Consider the following 14,065-nt stretch of genomic DNA (forward strand, 5'->3'; position numbering starts at 1 on the left):
GCCAGAATTTAATCCATGGAGTTCATTCAAGAATTTTAACAGGGGGGTAAAACACAAGCTCAGTGGCCACAACTGAAGAAATAAAAAAAATGACAAGGAAGAATACTCTGAATCCTACCATCTGTTTTGTCTCCATTAACTCCCCTGCCTCAAAGGGAAACATTTGTGCCAAATTTGGTTTAAATGGTGTTTCACACTCCCTTAATCTGTCTCAGATTTCAGCCTCTGCATAGAACAGGGCAACAAAAGCCTACTTAGGAAAATACTATGTGGATACTTAAAAGAATGCTACATAGCATCAGTTCTGAATATTGACTTATCTATGTCCTCAAAGTTTTTCTCAGTATTTTCCATTTCTCAACCACCTACATATTAAGGTTTTAAAGAAAAAATAATATTTTTCAGTTGGCCAATACATATCCTAAACCATATATAGGAGTAAACTCAAGAAATGTCAGGAAAGGAAAAACCTTTCTCCATCTTTCCCCTTTGAGACTTTGAAAAAGGTCAGCATAAGCTGTTTAATACTATCTAATTTAGTACATAACCAACTTAAACATTTCAACTTCCTTTTTCTCCCTTTCATGTTCTGGTTAGCATGGCTTTGGACACTGAAAGGAAATTCCCAGAAGTACCACTTGTTTAAAAACTATACAATCCATATTTAAATAAACAACTATAAATCTATCTTCTGAAACTGCAGAGCTTAAGCTACATAGGTCTAAGGAAAATGGGAAGGTACGGTGTTATTTCCCACATGCCACACCAGTTAACACAAAAATCAAACTTTTAAAATTTGTAATAACGAACATACATTTGCTGAAGTGCATGTTAACTCCTACAACTTGCACAGAAAGATATAAGCATACGTAAAAAAAAAGGACACTGCTGTGTGGGTGCCAACAAAAATAATTTTTGAAACTCTAATAAATTACTTGACCCATCCAAATGCCTGAACAGACATTGGCAGGCCAGTTCTAATGTTCTGATAACAGGGTGTAAGTTGTAGGACAGCACTCTGAGAGGCACAAATGCACTCGATGTTACACGGCAGAGTAGCAGAAGACCCCACCACGCTCAAGCAAGTCGCGACTCAGCTTTGCAATTTGTAAGTCAACAATGCAACCTTGGCAAACCCTGCTGCATTTCTGACAAACTATTTTGATGTCTGGTAACAAACTTAAAGAAGTCACTGCAGCTTATGACAGTAAAAAAGCCTTGCTAGACGTGCACAGCAGCCCTGGTTCCTCGTGTTCTGAGACAGATTCCTGTTAACATTCCATTCAATGTAACTCTCCATTTTTACAACTCTCTCCAGTTGTAGTTTTCTAAAGAATTTTAGAATTTACTGCTATTTCAGTAATGTATATTTCTCTCCATTTTATCTATTAGGCTTATTACCCTCTCAAAAAAAATTGATTTAATCTCTGCTTAACTGACAGCTTATATTGTATTTTGTGGCAATCTAAATAGACATCTGGCTAGTAGGTTCTAATTGAATACAAAAAAACTGCATAGGTCTGAAAATGTGCATTCAGAAGATCTGATTTCTATGCAAATGCTTATTAAAATTCAGCAGTGTTGAACAGTACAGATGACTAATCCTCTACAGGTGACTAACTCAGTAAATACTATGTTCATGTTGATAACAATTATCATATCAATTAACATTTAACAAGCAGAGCTCTCAAAACTAAAAAATAAAATCATCATATATTTAACTACTGACAGAAGCAGAAGAAAGCAAAATGAAAAAATTAAAAGTAAAATTATAGGATACTTTGAATAGTTCTGCTAACCACCTCAAGTTTCTGAAGCACTGATCACTTATTAGTCCCCTCTGTTGATCTGTGAAACAGCTCTGCAATAATATCCCACAGGGATCAGCTTTCTGGTTCAAGATCTCTTGAAAATGACACCACCCAGCCACACAACTCTCCTGGTTCACAAAAGGAAAATCAGATTGTACAAAATTCAGTAAAACTCGTGCCTGCATTAGCAGCAGTCCACATCTAGTGAGATTCTCTTTCAGGTGCTTCTCCTTGCCCTTCCAAGTAGGATTCCATATGCTTAAGGGAATGCATAGGTTGCTGACCAGACCTTTGAAAAAAAAGGTGCTTTTCTGCTGTACAAACATGTTAATGGAAGTGTTAAATCTGAAAACAACTGTAAGGGTTGCTGACCAGACCTTTGAAAAAAAGGTGCTTTTCTGCTGTACAAAACATGTTAATGGAAGTGTTAAATCTGAAAACACACCCCAGTTGCTCACTCAAGTACTCCAGGCTGCAGGCTGTACTCTGTCTATACAATGTATTTGTATCAGACAATGTATTTATATCAGAAGATTCTACACTATGAGCATTTCTGAAGCAGCTTCATGAACCTGTTGGACCAAGGATAGAGGAGGCCACAAGGACGATTTGAGAGCTGGAGCAGCACCTCTGCTATGGAGACAGGCTGAGAGAGATAGAGCTGTTCAGCCTGGAGAACAGTCTAAGGAGACCTTACAGCACCTTCCAGTACATAAAGGGGCTAAACAAGAACTGGAGATGGACTTTTGATAAGGGCATGCAGTGATAGGACAAGGGGAAATGGCCTCAAACTGACAGAGAGCAGTTTTACATTAGAAATTAGGAATAAATTCTTGACTGTGAGGATGCTGAGGAATTGGCACTGGTTGCCCAGGAAAGCTGTGGATGCCCCATCCCTGGGAATTGTTCAAGACCAGGCTGGATGAGACTTTGAGCAACCTAGTCTAGTGGAAGATGTCCCTGCCCATGACAGGAGGGCGGGAAAAATGGTCTTTCAAGTCCACTCTAACCCAAACCACTCTGTGATTCTAAATTCCCTCACACTTCAGTGTATTTTCCTCCCTCATAACTGACACAATATTTTAACAAATGCTTCCATGTCAGTAAATGTTACCAAACCTGCAAAGCACCTCTAATTTCAAGATATTAGAGATAAATCATGCTCCTTCCCCACCCTGTTCTTCTGCAGATAAAAACAATTCCAATACTGGAAGTCAATTTTTCATGTCTGAAATACCAATCTAAGGGTTTTACGCCACATCAAAGCATTGTTCTGCCATTGTTCATAAACTGGCATCTGCAACTTCTAAATTAGACTGAAATGGAAACATGAGAAAGTTTCCATGAAAATGAAACTGTGAGAAAGTCACAGTCAGTAACAGCTGAAAACATGGCAGCTATGAGATGCCAGGCTCAGGTGTGTGTTAAGTGAATTGGGAAAGAAAGCTAATTAAGTCCTTAGAAGGTGATTCTTGCATCCTATTATGCAAAGATTTATTTTATCTCCTGATGCTTGCATGGTTTGTGCTCAGGTATTCCTCTCCTGTCTGACTGACTCTATGGTGATCTTGAGCCTAATGATTTTATGTCACCTCAACAGGAATAAACAATGGTCCCCAATAAAATTATTTTTATTTCCTAAACTCAAATATTTACAAGTGGTTGGACATGTCTGTATAGTCAAGGAAAGGAACTTTTAGACAATACTTGCTTCCTGTAAAATGTACCTGCTTCTTAAGTGATCCTGGCTTATGGCACTGGCCTAACAAAAGTAATCATTATTTCTTTCTGTGTTTGGATCCAGTAATACATACCTGTACACAAAAGAATTTTTCTTCCATCAAGTAACATTTCAGGATCCAAAACAAAACTGTAGTTACCATTTGCAATATAAACTATTGTGTTTTAGACTCAGTTTTACAGTAAATCTTTACTTCTTCTGTCTCAGATTAATACCAAAACAGGAAAACATTTAGCAAACAGTCACACATGTAAATATGAGATAGTAAAGCTCAACTGATACAGTACTTGAACTTCCAAAGATCACATCCCACGGAGAGCTGATGGGCTGCTCTTCTCCTTTTGCTCCACCTTCCTTATCAACACCTTGTACTCCAATGCCCGCTACAGTGGTCACCACCTGCAACTCCAGGTCAATCTGTGTGAAGCAAAATGACACATTAAATGAACATATGAAATTAACTTGACCAAAGTTATAAATAATTTGAGATAGATGTCAAAACCAGAGAAATCCTAACAAATATCAGGCATTTGGCTTTTTTTTTTTTTGGGAAATAATTAATTTTATCATCATGCTTGTTGATGGACAGGGGGTATGGGGGTGGGGAAGCAGAGGCAGAATGAAAATCATGTGTGTGGAACACTATTCCATTTGCAACAAAAATTAACACTGCTCTGTCAGAATTTGCTCGACAACTGTAGAAGGAAGCATCACAAATTTCTGGATAAATACTTAGATAAACAACGGATGTGGCTTTTAAATTTTAAATTACATAGGAGTATGACATAACAACTCACATACTGTATTTCCCATCTCCATATAAAATAATCTGTACAAAGGCACCTCAGATGCATTAAGGATGCACCTCTGATCACAAATGGGATATTGGTGAGGACCTGAGGCCAAGGTCTTCTGAGATGCACACAATACTTCAAATAATAAGACAATATTATATTGCATCATCAAACTTTCCTTCTGATTATCCTAATTTTGACCTAACCTAATGTAAGATCCAATTCCTACATGCCAAAACTTTCCAAGTGTTTAATCAAAAAGAAAACACTTGCAGCTAATTCTGGGCACTTACCTGCATTTGAGAGACCCAAACAGCCCAAGGAAGTTTGGATATTCACTGCACCAGAGCACTACAATAACTGTAGATAAGAATCTGACACTACTGGAAGTGAAACAAAACCAGTTTTTGCTTCCAGTACCAAGAATAGATGTTTCTCAAAACAGGAAAGTAAGATTGACTAGGAAAAAAAACCAAACTAAAACCAAAACCCTGTTATGCTATAAGGAGTAGACCAACTCACTTGCATTTGAAAGGAAGCACAAAAGTATATGTAGCCCTTAAAAAAGCCCTGCACAACAGTATTTCTTTATAAGATAGTGGACCAAATTTCCTTTCTGATGTTATTTGGAGAGTTAATTCATGTGGTTTAAATTTTCACCTGTGTAAGAAGAATACAGTATAAGATATTAAACTTTGAATATCCTTATGGAAAATTTACCTTTCTAATTAGGTGATTTTCTGTATCAGCTACATAAATAACATTATTTTTTATAGCGATTCCCTGTGGTGAGTTGAAAGCTGCTTCTGAAAATCCTCCATCTCTCCTTCCACTGTTTGGACCTATAAATAAAACACACCAAACTCAAAAGTAATTTCTGAAAAAAGTCACTTTAAAAATAAAATGCACACATTTAAACCTCTAGGAGAATTACATATTCCAGGAGCTGCTTTCACAGCAGCACCTTATACATTTTATATTATTACTATTTGGTGTAGTCTCATTTTAGTCACTGTGCTATGTAATCAAAATAGCCTGGTGCTATTAAGCTCTGAACTCATTCTGCACAAGTTTTCTGCTTTTTTTAAGCTCATATTTTAAAGAGAAGTCTTAACAGGGTTCTAAATTGTTCTAGAGGAGTCCTAATAGGGCTCTAAATTGCACTAAAAGACAACAGCAACAATGGAAGACAAAAATTAAAAAAAAACTACAGTTTTTTTTTTTTTATTTTTGACTACATCAAAGCAAGCCAGCAGGAAAAAAAAAATTCAAAAGCTCAACTCCATATCATTGGTTTAGATTTTGGTGTAATCACAAATGAAACTAATATTTGATTACCAACATTTTCTCATTAAGAAAACTAATTAGGAAAAAGATGACATGGAACTAATTACACAAAAGAACACTAAGAATGATGGAGTGACATTCTTCTGCATACAACAGTCAGGAAATAGAAAGGAACAAAACAGTCTGAAGGTAAAGCACTGTACTTCAGAGGAGGTAGCATTTAAAGTGCATTAGCAGGATGTGTCAGCAGAAGACATTTAGGTATGAGTTACGTGTGCACCATGATTTATGATGCAAATAACAATTTCAACCTTTGTGCCTGCCCACATTTATTACTGCATTATCAACTTCATTGCATTATTTTCTGCCCACTGAATCATTTAACTGAGTCACTGAAATACACAAACTTTTACAACCTCCTGTCAGAAATCAGTTTAGACCTTATCAGACACACAGGACTGAAGTACTGGTGTGTCAGATTCCAGCACCTCCCCCTGAAGTGTGAGGGTGCACATCCCCAGGGAAGGGAACAGCACACAATGCCACAGGAAGGAGGGCACCAGTTTGGAGCTTAGGACACTCCTGAATTCCTGTTTAATGAATGTCCCAGAACACTAAAGGGTAGCTTGCAGGCAGAGACTTCTCACGTATCAAGCAGAAACCAAATTCTCTCATGCTTATTTGCACATCCTACAGGAGAAAGGTATTTAGGCTAACACCTTAATGATAAGTCAGGTTAACTTGGATAAATAGCCTGTCTAGACAATGCAGTGTTACTTCAAATAGCAAGAGAATTTTTCCTCCTTTCTTTAAACAGAAGAGTATTTTTATGAGATTTGTAGGATCCTGCCCTGGGGCAGGCATTAGTCAATTCCAGACTAAGTAATATAAGACACATCAGTACACAGGTCCTGATTCTGAGGCATAAACAAACCATTGTTTTCAATAATCTGAGGATTCAACCACTTCCTAAATCCGTCTGTTTTGGTTGTACTAACAGTTACATCCTTGCTGCACTAAGATGTAGCTGACCATTTTAATAGGTTTAAAAAAAGAACAATTTCATTTCTGAAACAGTAAAGCATACAAAGCATGTGCAAATTGTCTTCATTTGCATTCATTGTAAAGCACATTGTTATTTCACAAAAGCAACTATGGATTTTAGTTTTCTGAAGCTGAAATGTAACTTATATAAACTTTGTAACAAATGTGCCTAAATTTAAAATATTTTCACTATTTTCACAATTTGTTTATACATTATGATCTCAGATTTGATGAGAAGACAGGTGTTTTTATATGTAATAAAGCAACTGCATTCTCAGGTGCCTGTGTACTTACTGGAATGCCACTGCTCTTAGTAATTCTCCTCTGCTTGTGAAACCAGAGGAGATCCTAAACAGGAATGTCCTTCCATCAAAAAAACCCAATAACCAAACAAAAAACACACATGAAAAACCTCTCTTCACAACACCACTACAACTCAAAATTCACTTCTATTGGAAAGGGAGGCATTACAGCCTCTGGTCTTTTCCCTATCTTGCTGCCTGATGTGGATGCATATCCTTTACACCTAAAACCATTTGCAACTCCTTCAGAGGAATACTAAATGCATTTTGTAATTCATATTGGACATCACATGCAAACATGAACTTTAGTCAATGAAGCAACAAAAAACAATTAGGCATCTCTGACAATTACTAACAATCTCCCACTGATGGTCTTACACCATATCCCCCCAAACTGAGTAAAAGTGATTTTAGTTCAAAACAAAATTCTGGCAATGCTTACAAACTGCCAGCTCCTGTAGGAAAAGAATCAGCCCAGGAGGCACAGCAAACACACTCTACTCCTAAACTGAAATTGCTATAATAAACTTACCCATGTGTCCTTACCTCCAATAGTGTGTAGAATTTGTCCATTTTTGCGAGTAACCAAAATCCTGTGATGCCCAGTGTCTGCTATGACCAACCTTCCTCCTGAATCATCTACAGTCACTTTGCCAGGAAACAGCAGAGGAGAAGGTGGAAGGGAGTCTCTGTACAGCTTTATTCCAATGTTGTTATCTTTGATTTGTCCTCTTTCCTTGTAGAATTTCAGTGTTATAGAAGTAAATAAAAACAATTTCTCTCTGTGTCCCTCTCCAACAAGAGAAAACAGCATATTTCCACGAGGCCCAAGAATGACCAGAGTTGGCCAGCAGGACACTTCCAGCTCATGCCACAGTGTTGCATCTGCATCATTTACTACAGGGTGGACAATATTGTATCTCAGAACAGCACTTTTAATGTTATCCAGAACTTTTTCATTTGGGAATTTCGCTGAATGGACACCAACAATAACAAGACCATCTGCAAAGAAAAATGAAGTTGTGCCACTGAATTGCATTTGAATAATAATAAAAAAAGAAAAAAAAGAAAAAGGAAAAATGAACAGTTATAATCTGACTGACTGCTTCCCAGAATGAGAGAGGATTTGAACAAACAGAAAGCAATTTTATCTCAGTAGGAATATAGATAGTTATGTACAGAAAACACTGAAACTCAGAACTAACTATTAGGTAAAATTACCACATTTTAGGACCATTACTTCCCCGGCTGGCTGACATGAATTGTTCTCAGTTCCTGAACCTCTATATACTAGACTAGAAAATAGTTTCAAAATAATTGTGGGTAAGTTGTAGCTGTTCAAGTGATACTTTGGGTTTTTTTAAGATACTTAGGACACCTCTTGTGTCTTCTCATTCCTGTACACAACCATGATGTTTTAGAAAATTCTTCTTCACAGTTAACTAGAAGCCACAAAAATAACACCAAATCTTGGAATTCCAGAATTGCCTGGACATAACTACTTCTAGATAAACAGCAAAAGATATAATGAATAGGCCTCCAAAATCAATATAGTATTCTGTACTTCAAATAAAAATGGCAGCACTAACAACTATGACAAAATGACAAACAACACTCATTACAAACAAGGCAGGCTTAATATAACAATTTCACAATTACAAAATAAAAAATTCACTATAACTGCTACAGTCTTATTAATTCTATTGGAACATGTAGAATGTTGCAGTATGAGACAGCTGAAGCTGTGCAATCATTAACTGCTGAAATCCAAAAAGCAGGTCAAATATTTTAACTGTGAAGGGATCAGCACCAGCGCTTGTATCTGTCCTTCAAAAACATCATTAAAGCTGGAAAGACAATTCTATAGTCAACACCTGAACAGCACAAGTAGGGTACAACATTCCCTCATGAGGAAAATGCCTGTGGAAATGATGGATGCTATGCTCAGAAATAACAATATACACTCCATTTAAAACACTTTCTTTGAAGGATTACAGCAGAGCACAACACTGGATTTATGCCAAGCTATTTCTGAATATTAAAAAGTACTTCCTCTTATAGAAGTAATTTCTGGACTGCTGATAACATGAACTGAATATGCACTGGGGTTTAAAATAACTTTCTGAATGCCACTTGAAAAACAGAAATAGCACCACTGAAGATAGCAGCGAGAGCATATCAGATAAAGATGCTGGGCGACATTCAATCCTATGGAAAGCAGCCTTCACTTTGAAACAGATCTCCTGAACTTCCAGACAATAGAGCTATGGCACATGTGCTATAACATTTATAATGATTTAGGATCACCCTAACATTATAGCCTCCTGTGTTTAAACTTCTGTCTGGTGATCACACAGCTGAAGTTTCAACATGCTCCACGTAAGGGCATTTGAACCACACTGAAACAAAGTCATCAGAGCATGTATGTACACAATGTACATCAATTACATCAAGGTTTGTTCCTGTAACTAAGAAAAAATATTCCTTCAAGTATTCAAACAAGAGACTGAAGATCCAAACGCATTATGAGACAGATGCTTTGCCCAAGCAAGATGTTTTGTTCTTTCAGATTTTATCTTTCTCAACCCTCTCAAGACAACAACTCTCCCCTTCCCTTTCTCCTAGTAATTAGTAAATCTCGTTTGCCTGGTGTGAAGAAGATCCACACTGATATAAGACCACGTACGGAAAAACTTTTCCATGGCTTAAAAACACACCACCCTTACTGCCTTGTATATTTATACATATTACTGTAATGTTAGGATTTAGACACATAGCACAGCAAAAAGAGATTAAATAATCCTGAAAGGGTTGACAATCAAAACACTAAAACAGCAGAAAAGAACCAAAAGGGAGATCTACAGTGAAAAAAAACCCAAGGTATTTTTTGAACTATCAAGCACCTTAATCTCTTACTAAATCCAGCTGCTATCCTCTCTTTCCTAATGCCTTAAATTTAAGATTAATGTTCCACACACCTCTTCTTTCCTTTTACCTCCACTTTTACCACAAGCATCTCTTTTCTCACTTCAGTTTCTACAGGAACAGGATAGCCCAAACCCAAAGAAAACTTACAGGGGTAGCTCAAATACGAAAATAATTTATCGGCCATCAGCAAAGGAGTAACTCCTGTGACAGAAGTTTAATACAAGTCAAAGGAAAAAATATGTCTCCAAGTGGGCTTTTAGCTCAGAGTGCTGCAGCCTCTTCTACACCAGTATAAAGATATTCAAGCACTTTTAGGAGAAAGCTTGTGGGGAGAGGTTGTTAAAATGAGTATTTTGTTATCACCTGATTTAACACATTAGAGTTAAAAACCAGATTGAGGATATGACAGCTATATTACTACACTCATAGGATACTATAAGATAGTTATAATTTAAAGGTATTATTCAATTTATGCCAATATAATCTTTCAAAATCTGTATCTAGACCTCCTTCCCTACATGTCTGATCCACAACAGCTCACTTATCATTTGCCATTCACCTTCCACTTAAAACTAATGCCCTCCCAAAAAAATGCCATGAAGGTTTTTTCTTCTGAGACCAAGTTCCTATTGTTTGAAACATTACACTGCATCTCAAATTTCTCCAAAACAAACATCTAAGCTTTCCAAGGTAGAAAAATTAGTTTGAATCTTCTGTGAGGTACTAAGTAACCTATCTAAAGCACTACGTAAATTTCAAATATATTGCAATTTCTTTCTCTAGTGAAAAAGGTAACACACGAAAATAAACACTGCCAAAATTAAAACCAATCACAAACAGCAATGGAGAATCAAACATTACAATGTTATTTACTGCATATATATTGTATTTAATACAGTATTTTAGGGCTGAAAGTAACACTGTTCTTCACCTCCCCGTTCAGCCAATTAAAATATCCCAGATAAGTGAGCAGCTGACACACTCTGTGTAGGACTACAGCTTATCTCTGACAAGCCATCATGACAAGACACTGCATTCTAAACAGAAATTACCCTTCATTTTTATTCAGTCAGAGTGAGACTGATCTCATTTCAGATGTGACTTTAAAAGGCCATAATTCTCTCTCTAGAATACTGGGCTATTAATGGGATACAACATGATGCCAATACAAAAAAAAAATCGACATCAAACTTACATATTTTGTTATTTCAGTTCCAATGGAAAAAATCAGTAATCTATATCTGATTCTACCACCTGTCTATATTCACTCTACCACATCTACTATATTCTTCTCAGAGCTGGTTCCTCAGCCAAGGTTAGAAAGTTACCTACTTATATTAATTTTGCACCTGTATCTCACATTCTTGAGCAGCTTTTTGAAAGCCACCTTATTTTTAGAGGTATCAGATTTGAGCTTTAAGCACATATCCTGTCTGCCTAATTACACAGACAAAACAGACACTTTATTTAGCCCATTTAAACATGCGATGGAAGTACACACAGCCACCTTTTTTAGGCTACTTAAAAGACTAGAAGACATTTTTAGACACCCCTGATATATTGCCAGCTGTTTAGTAACCAGCAACAAAGTGACTCAGCTCCTCAGCCTGCAACAGTGCCAGGAAATTCTATTCTGAGCCAGCCAAAGCACTTTTACCTTTATCAGAGAACTGGTGCTCTAAGGCATGGAGGTCAGGCAGCAGGTGCAAGCAATTGATGCAGCAGTAAGTGAAGAAATCCAACACCACAACTTTTCCACAAAGGTCTTTGTGAAGAGAAATAGGACCTTCAGTGTTTAACCATTGCAGATCTGGAATTCAGAGAACAGCAACAGCTAGTTAGGGGAAGGGTAGGGAAAGGCACCAACACCACACAAAGTTCTTGGTACTTTTAACCTAAAAAAAACTTTAAAAAAAGAAAGAAAAAAAAGAAAGTTTGACATCCCTTTTCATCCAGGTAGAAAAGCAGACAGAAAGTCTTTTATTTATCCAACTCATCCTTATGTTTTGCAATTCTTCATAATTAGTAAATGAAAATATTATTAGTAAGATTCATTGTAATATGAAAATGTATTTTTCATCTTTATACAGGCACTTTTTAATTGAAAGAACATGTAAGCCTCAGAACAAATTTCATACATTCTAAAACATGATCTGCATTATTCAACCCCCAACCATGCCATTTGGGTAACAATCAATTATTTAAAACTCACATAAAGGCTACTAAAGGTTTAGAAGTGTCAAACTCTTAATGATTTTTTTCCAACAGTTCTGTAAAGAACTGATTTCAGAGATCATTGGAAAATTCTTGTGCTTATAACTTTGATCTTGATTTTCAAAGTTTGAAATGACAGGTATCAATTAATTCTGTCATATGGGAAGGAAGAAAACTTTTTCAGATATGCACAACAGTACTCCTGGTCATTTATTTTAACCACTTGACATGACACATGAAAACAGTCTTTCCTCCTCTGATCCCATCAAGACAAGGAATAAATATCCTAAAATGTGGTCTGCCAGCATTATCTCTTAGCATTTCTGAAACTTATAAAAGGAAAAGATAGTTATGATAAAATGCAAAGCTAACTAGTTTTTGAACTTTCACTTTGACAGTTTCAGAAAATAAGCTCTTATAGCGCCAGAAGCTATTCCTACTCAAGTCAGCAGGAGGCTTGCTTTGTGTTTCACTACGAGGAGGACTGTTCTCTATCTCCATATCTTTATAAACATAAATGGATGCACACACATTTAGCTTTGGTGAGAATAATGAAAATAATTCAAGTATATGCATTATTCCTACAGTGTAGAAGCTTTGCTGTTCACTTTTCAAAAGAAAATGGTATTTTATATATTTTACAGCATTTCTCCCTTTTCATTAGAATTAAAATACCTTTCATGGGCTACTTCTTTGAGCTCTTTTCAGAGGAGAAAATAAGCCTTGACAAAACACTGAAACAATACTAGGGCAAAAGCTAAAATTCAATTCAGGGCCACAAATCTAGGCAGAGAGAGCATTCCTTTTGCTCCACTGGTCAAAATCCGTAATTCATTCCCATGACAAGTGTGATTTTAACCCTGAAGCTCCCACTCCTGTCTTGCAGTGTGCTGTGAGCTCCCACAGCTGCAGGGAGACTCAAAGATTAAAGCCCCTGAGCGGAATCTGCAAGGTCTTATATTTTGATTTCCCCCTTGCCACAAGGAGAGACATAGAAATGTGTGAGAGGGGCAAACCACTCAGGAGGACGAATGACATCTCCAGCACAGTTTGTATTCCCCGGGGCGTGAAAATTGAGAAGGGAGGCTAAGTCATGGAGCAGAGAGCTGGGGAACACCCTGAGGGATGCTCCAGGAAACCAGGAGAGCTCAGGAGAATGCAGGGAGAGTTAGTAAGTTTCTCACTACGACCACAGGCGACAGATATAAATACACAGTATAGACGGGAACAGATTTAGAAGAGAGGCTTTACAGGAAGTGTTTTTCCAGCCAGTACCAGGCAGAGGATGTTTAAAGGGGTTCTTTTGCCGTGCCCTTCCCTCCTGGTGCTACCAGGAGTGACATTTCTTGTAGTTCAAGTGCCATTTAAACAGCGGCTCACGGGGCCGGCCCTGCCCGGTCCTCACAGGCAGCGGCACCTCCAGGCAAACCCCACACGGGGAGAGCCGGGGCGCCGCCGCCTCTCCCGGGGAGACCCCCGGCCCCGCCCGGGCCGCGCCACCCACCTCCGCCGAGCTCGGGCACCGTCAGGTCCCGCTCGCGGCTGTCCATTTTCTTCAGGTACTGGTAGACCAGGTTCTCCTTCTCCTGGGCAGTGTCGGCGTCGAGCAGCGCGTACTCGAGCTGTGTCTGGGCGGGCAGGAGCCCCGCCAGCCCGCCCGCCGCCATCGCCTCGCCCGGGCGCTGTTTACCGGCCTGGCGCTTCACCGCCGCACATTCGGCACCGCCCAGGGCACCAGGGCAGAAAACCGCGACTAAAGAAGACAATAAAGCACAAAGTACAGACACGCAATAACTCGTCTGTCTTAAGCCGGACCTCCTCACTTATTCCGTGTTTTTACGTATCCTTGGTTTCCACAGCAGCACATTCCCAGAGGGAGCCTACAGTGGAGATTCCCGCGCAGCAGATTCAACACAGCCCGTGTATCCCGTCCGGCTGTTTTAC

General features: G+C 38.2%; 1 protein-coding gene across 2 annotated transcripts in view; it reads right to left on the reverse strand.

The window, feature by feature from the left end:
- Nucleotides 1–13,976, reverse strand: part of NHLRC2 (NHL repeat containing 2) — a 33,390-nt gene extending 19,414 nt beyond the window's left edge. For both annotated transcript variants that reach the window (XM_041461117.1, XM_041461116.1), the window contains exons 1-5: nucleotides 13,626–13,976; nucleotides 11,565–11,717; nucleotides 7,526–7,981; nucleotides 5,067–5,188; nucleotides 3,840–3,969 (exon numbers count right to left, since the gene is read on the reverse strand). In XM_041461117.1, the coding sequence (XP_041317051.1) occupies nucleotides 3,840–3,969; nucleotides 5,067–5,188; nucleotides 7,526–7,981; nucleotides 11,565–11,717; nucleotides 13,626–13,788 (1,024 nt within the window). In that variant the 5' untranslated portion in view covers nucleotides 13,789–13,976. The remainder of the gene's footprint in view (nucleotides 1–3,839; nucleotides 3,970–5,066; nucleotides 5,189–7,525; nucleotides 7,982–11,564; nucleotides 11,718–13,625) is intronic.
- Between the last annotated feature and the right edge of the window lie 89 nt (nucleotides 13,977–14,065).

Source organism: Pyrgilauda ruficollis, unplaced genomic scaffold (assembly GCF_017590135.1).
Source record: "Pyrgilauda ruficollis isolate IOZ18807 unplaced genomic scaffold, ASM1759013v1 scaffold15, whole genome shotgun sequence".
In the NCBI taxonomy this organism is placed as follows: Eukaryota; Metazoa; Chordata; class Aves; order Passeriformes; family Passeridae; genus Pyrgilauda; species Pyrgilauda ruficollis.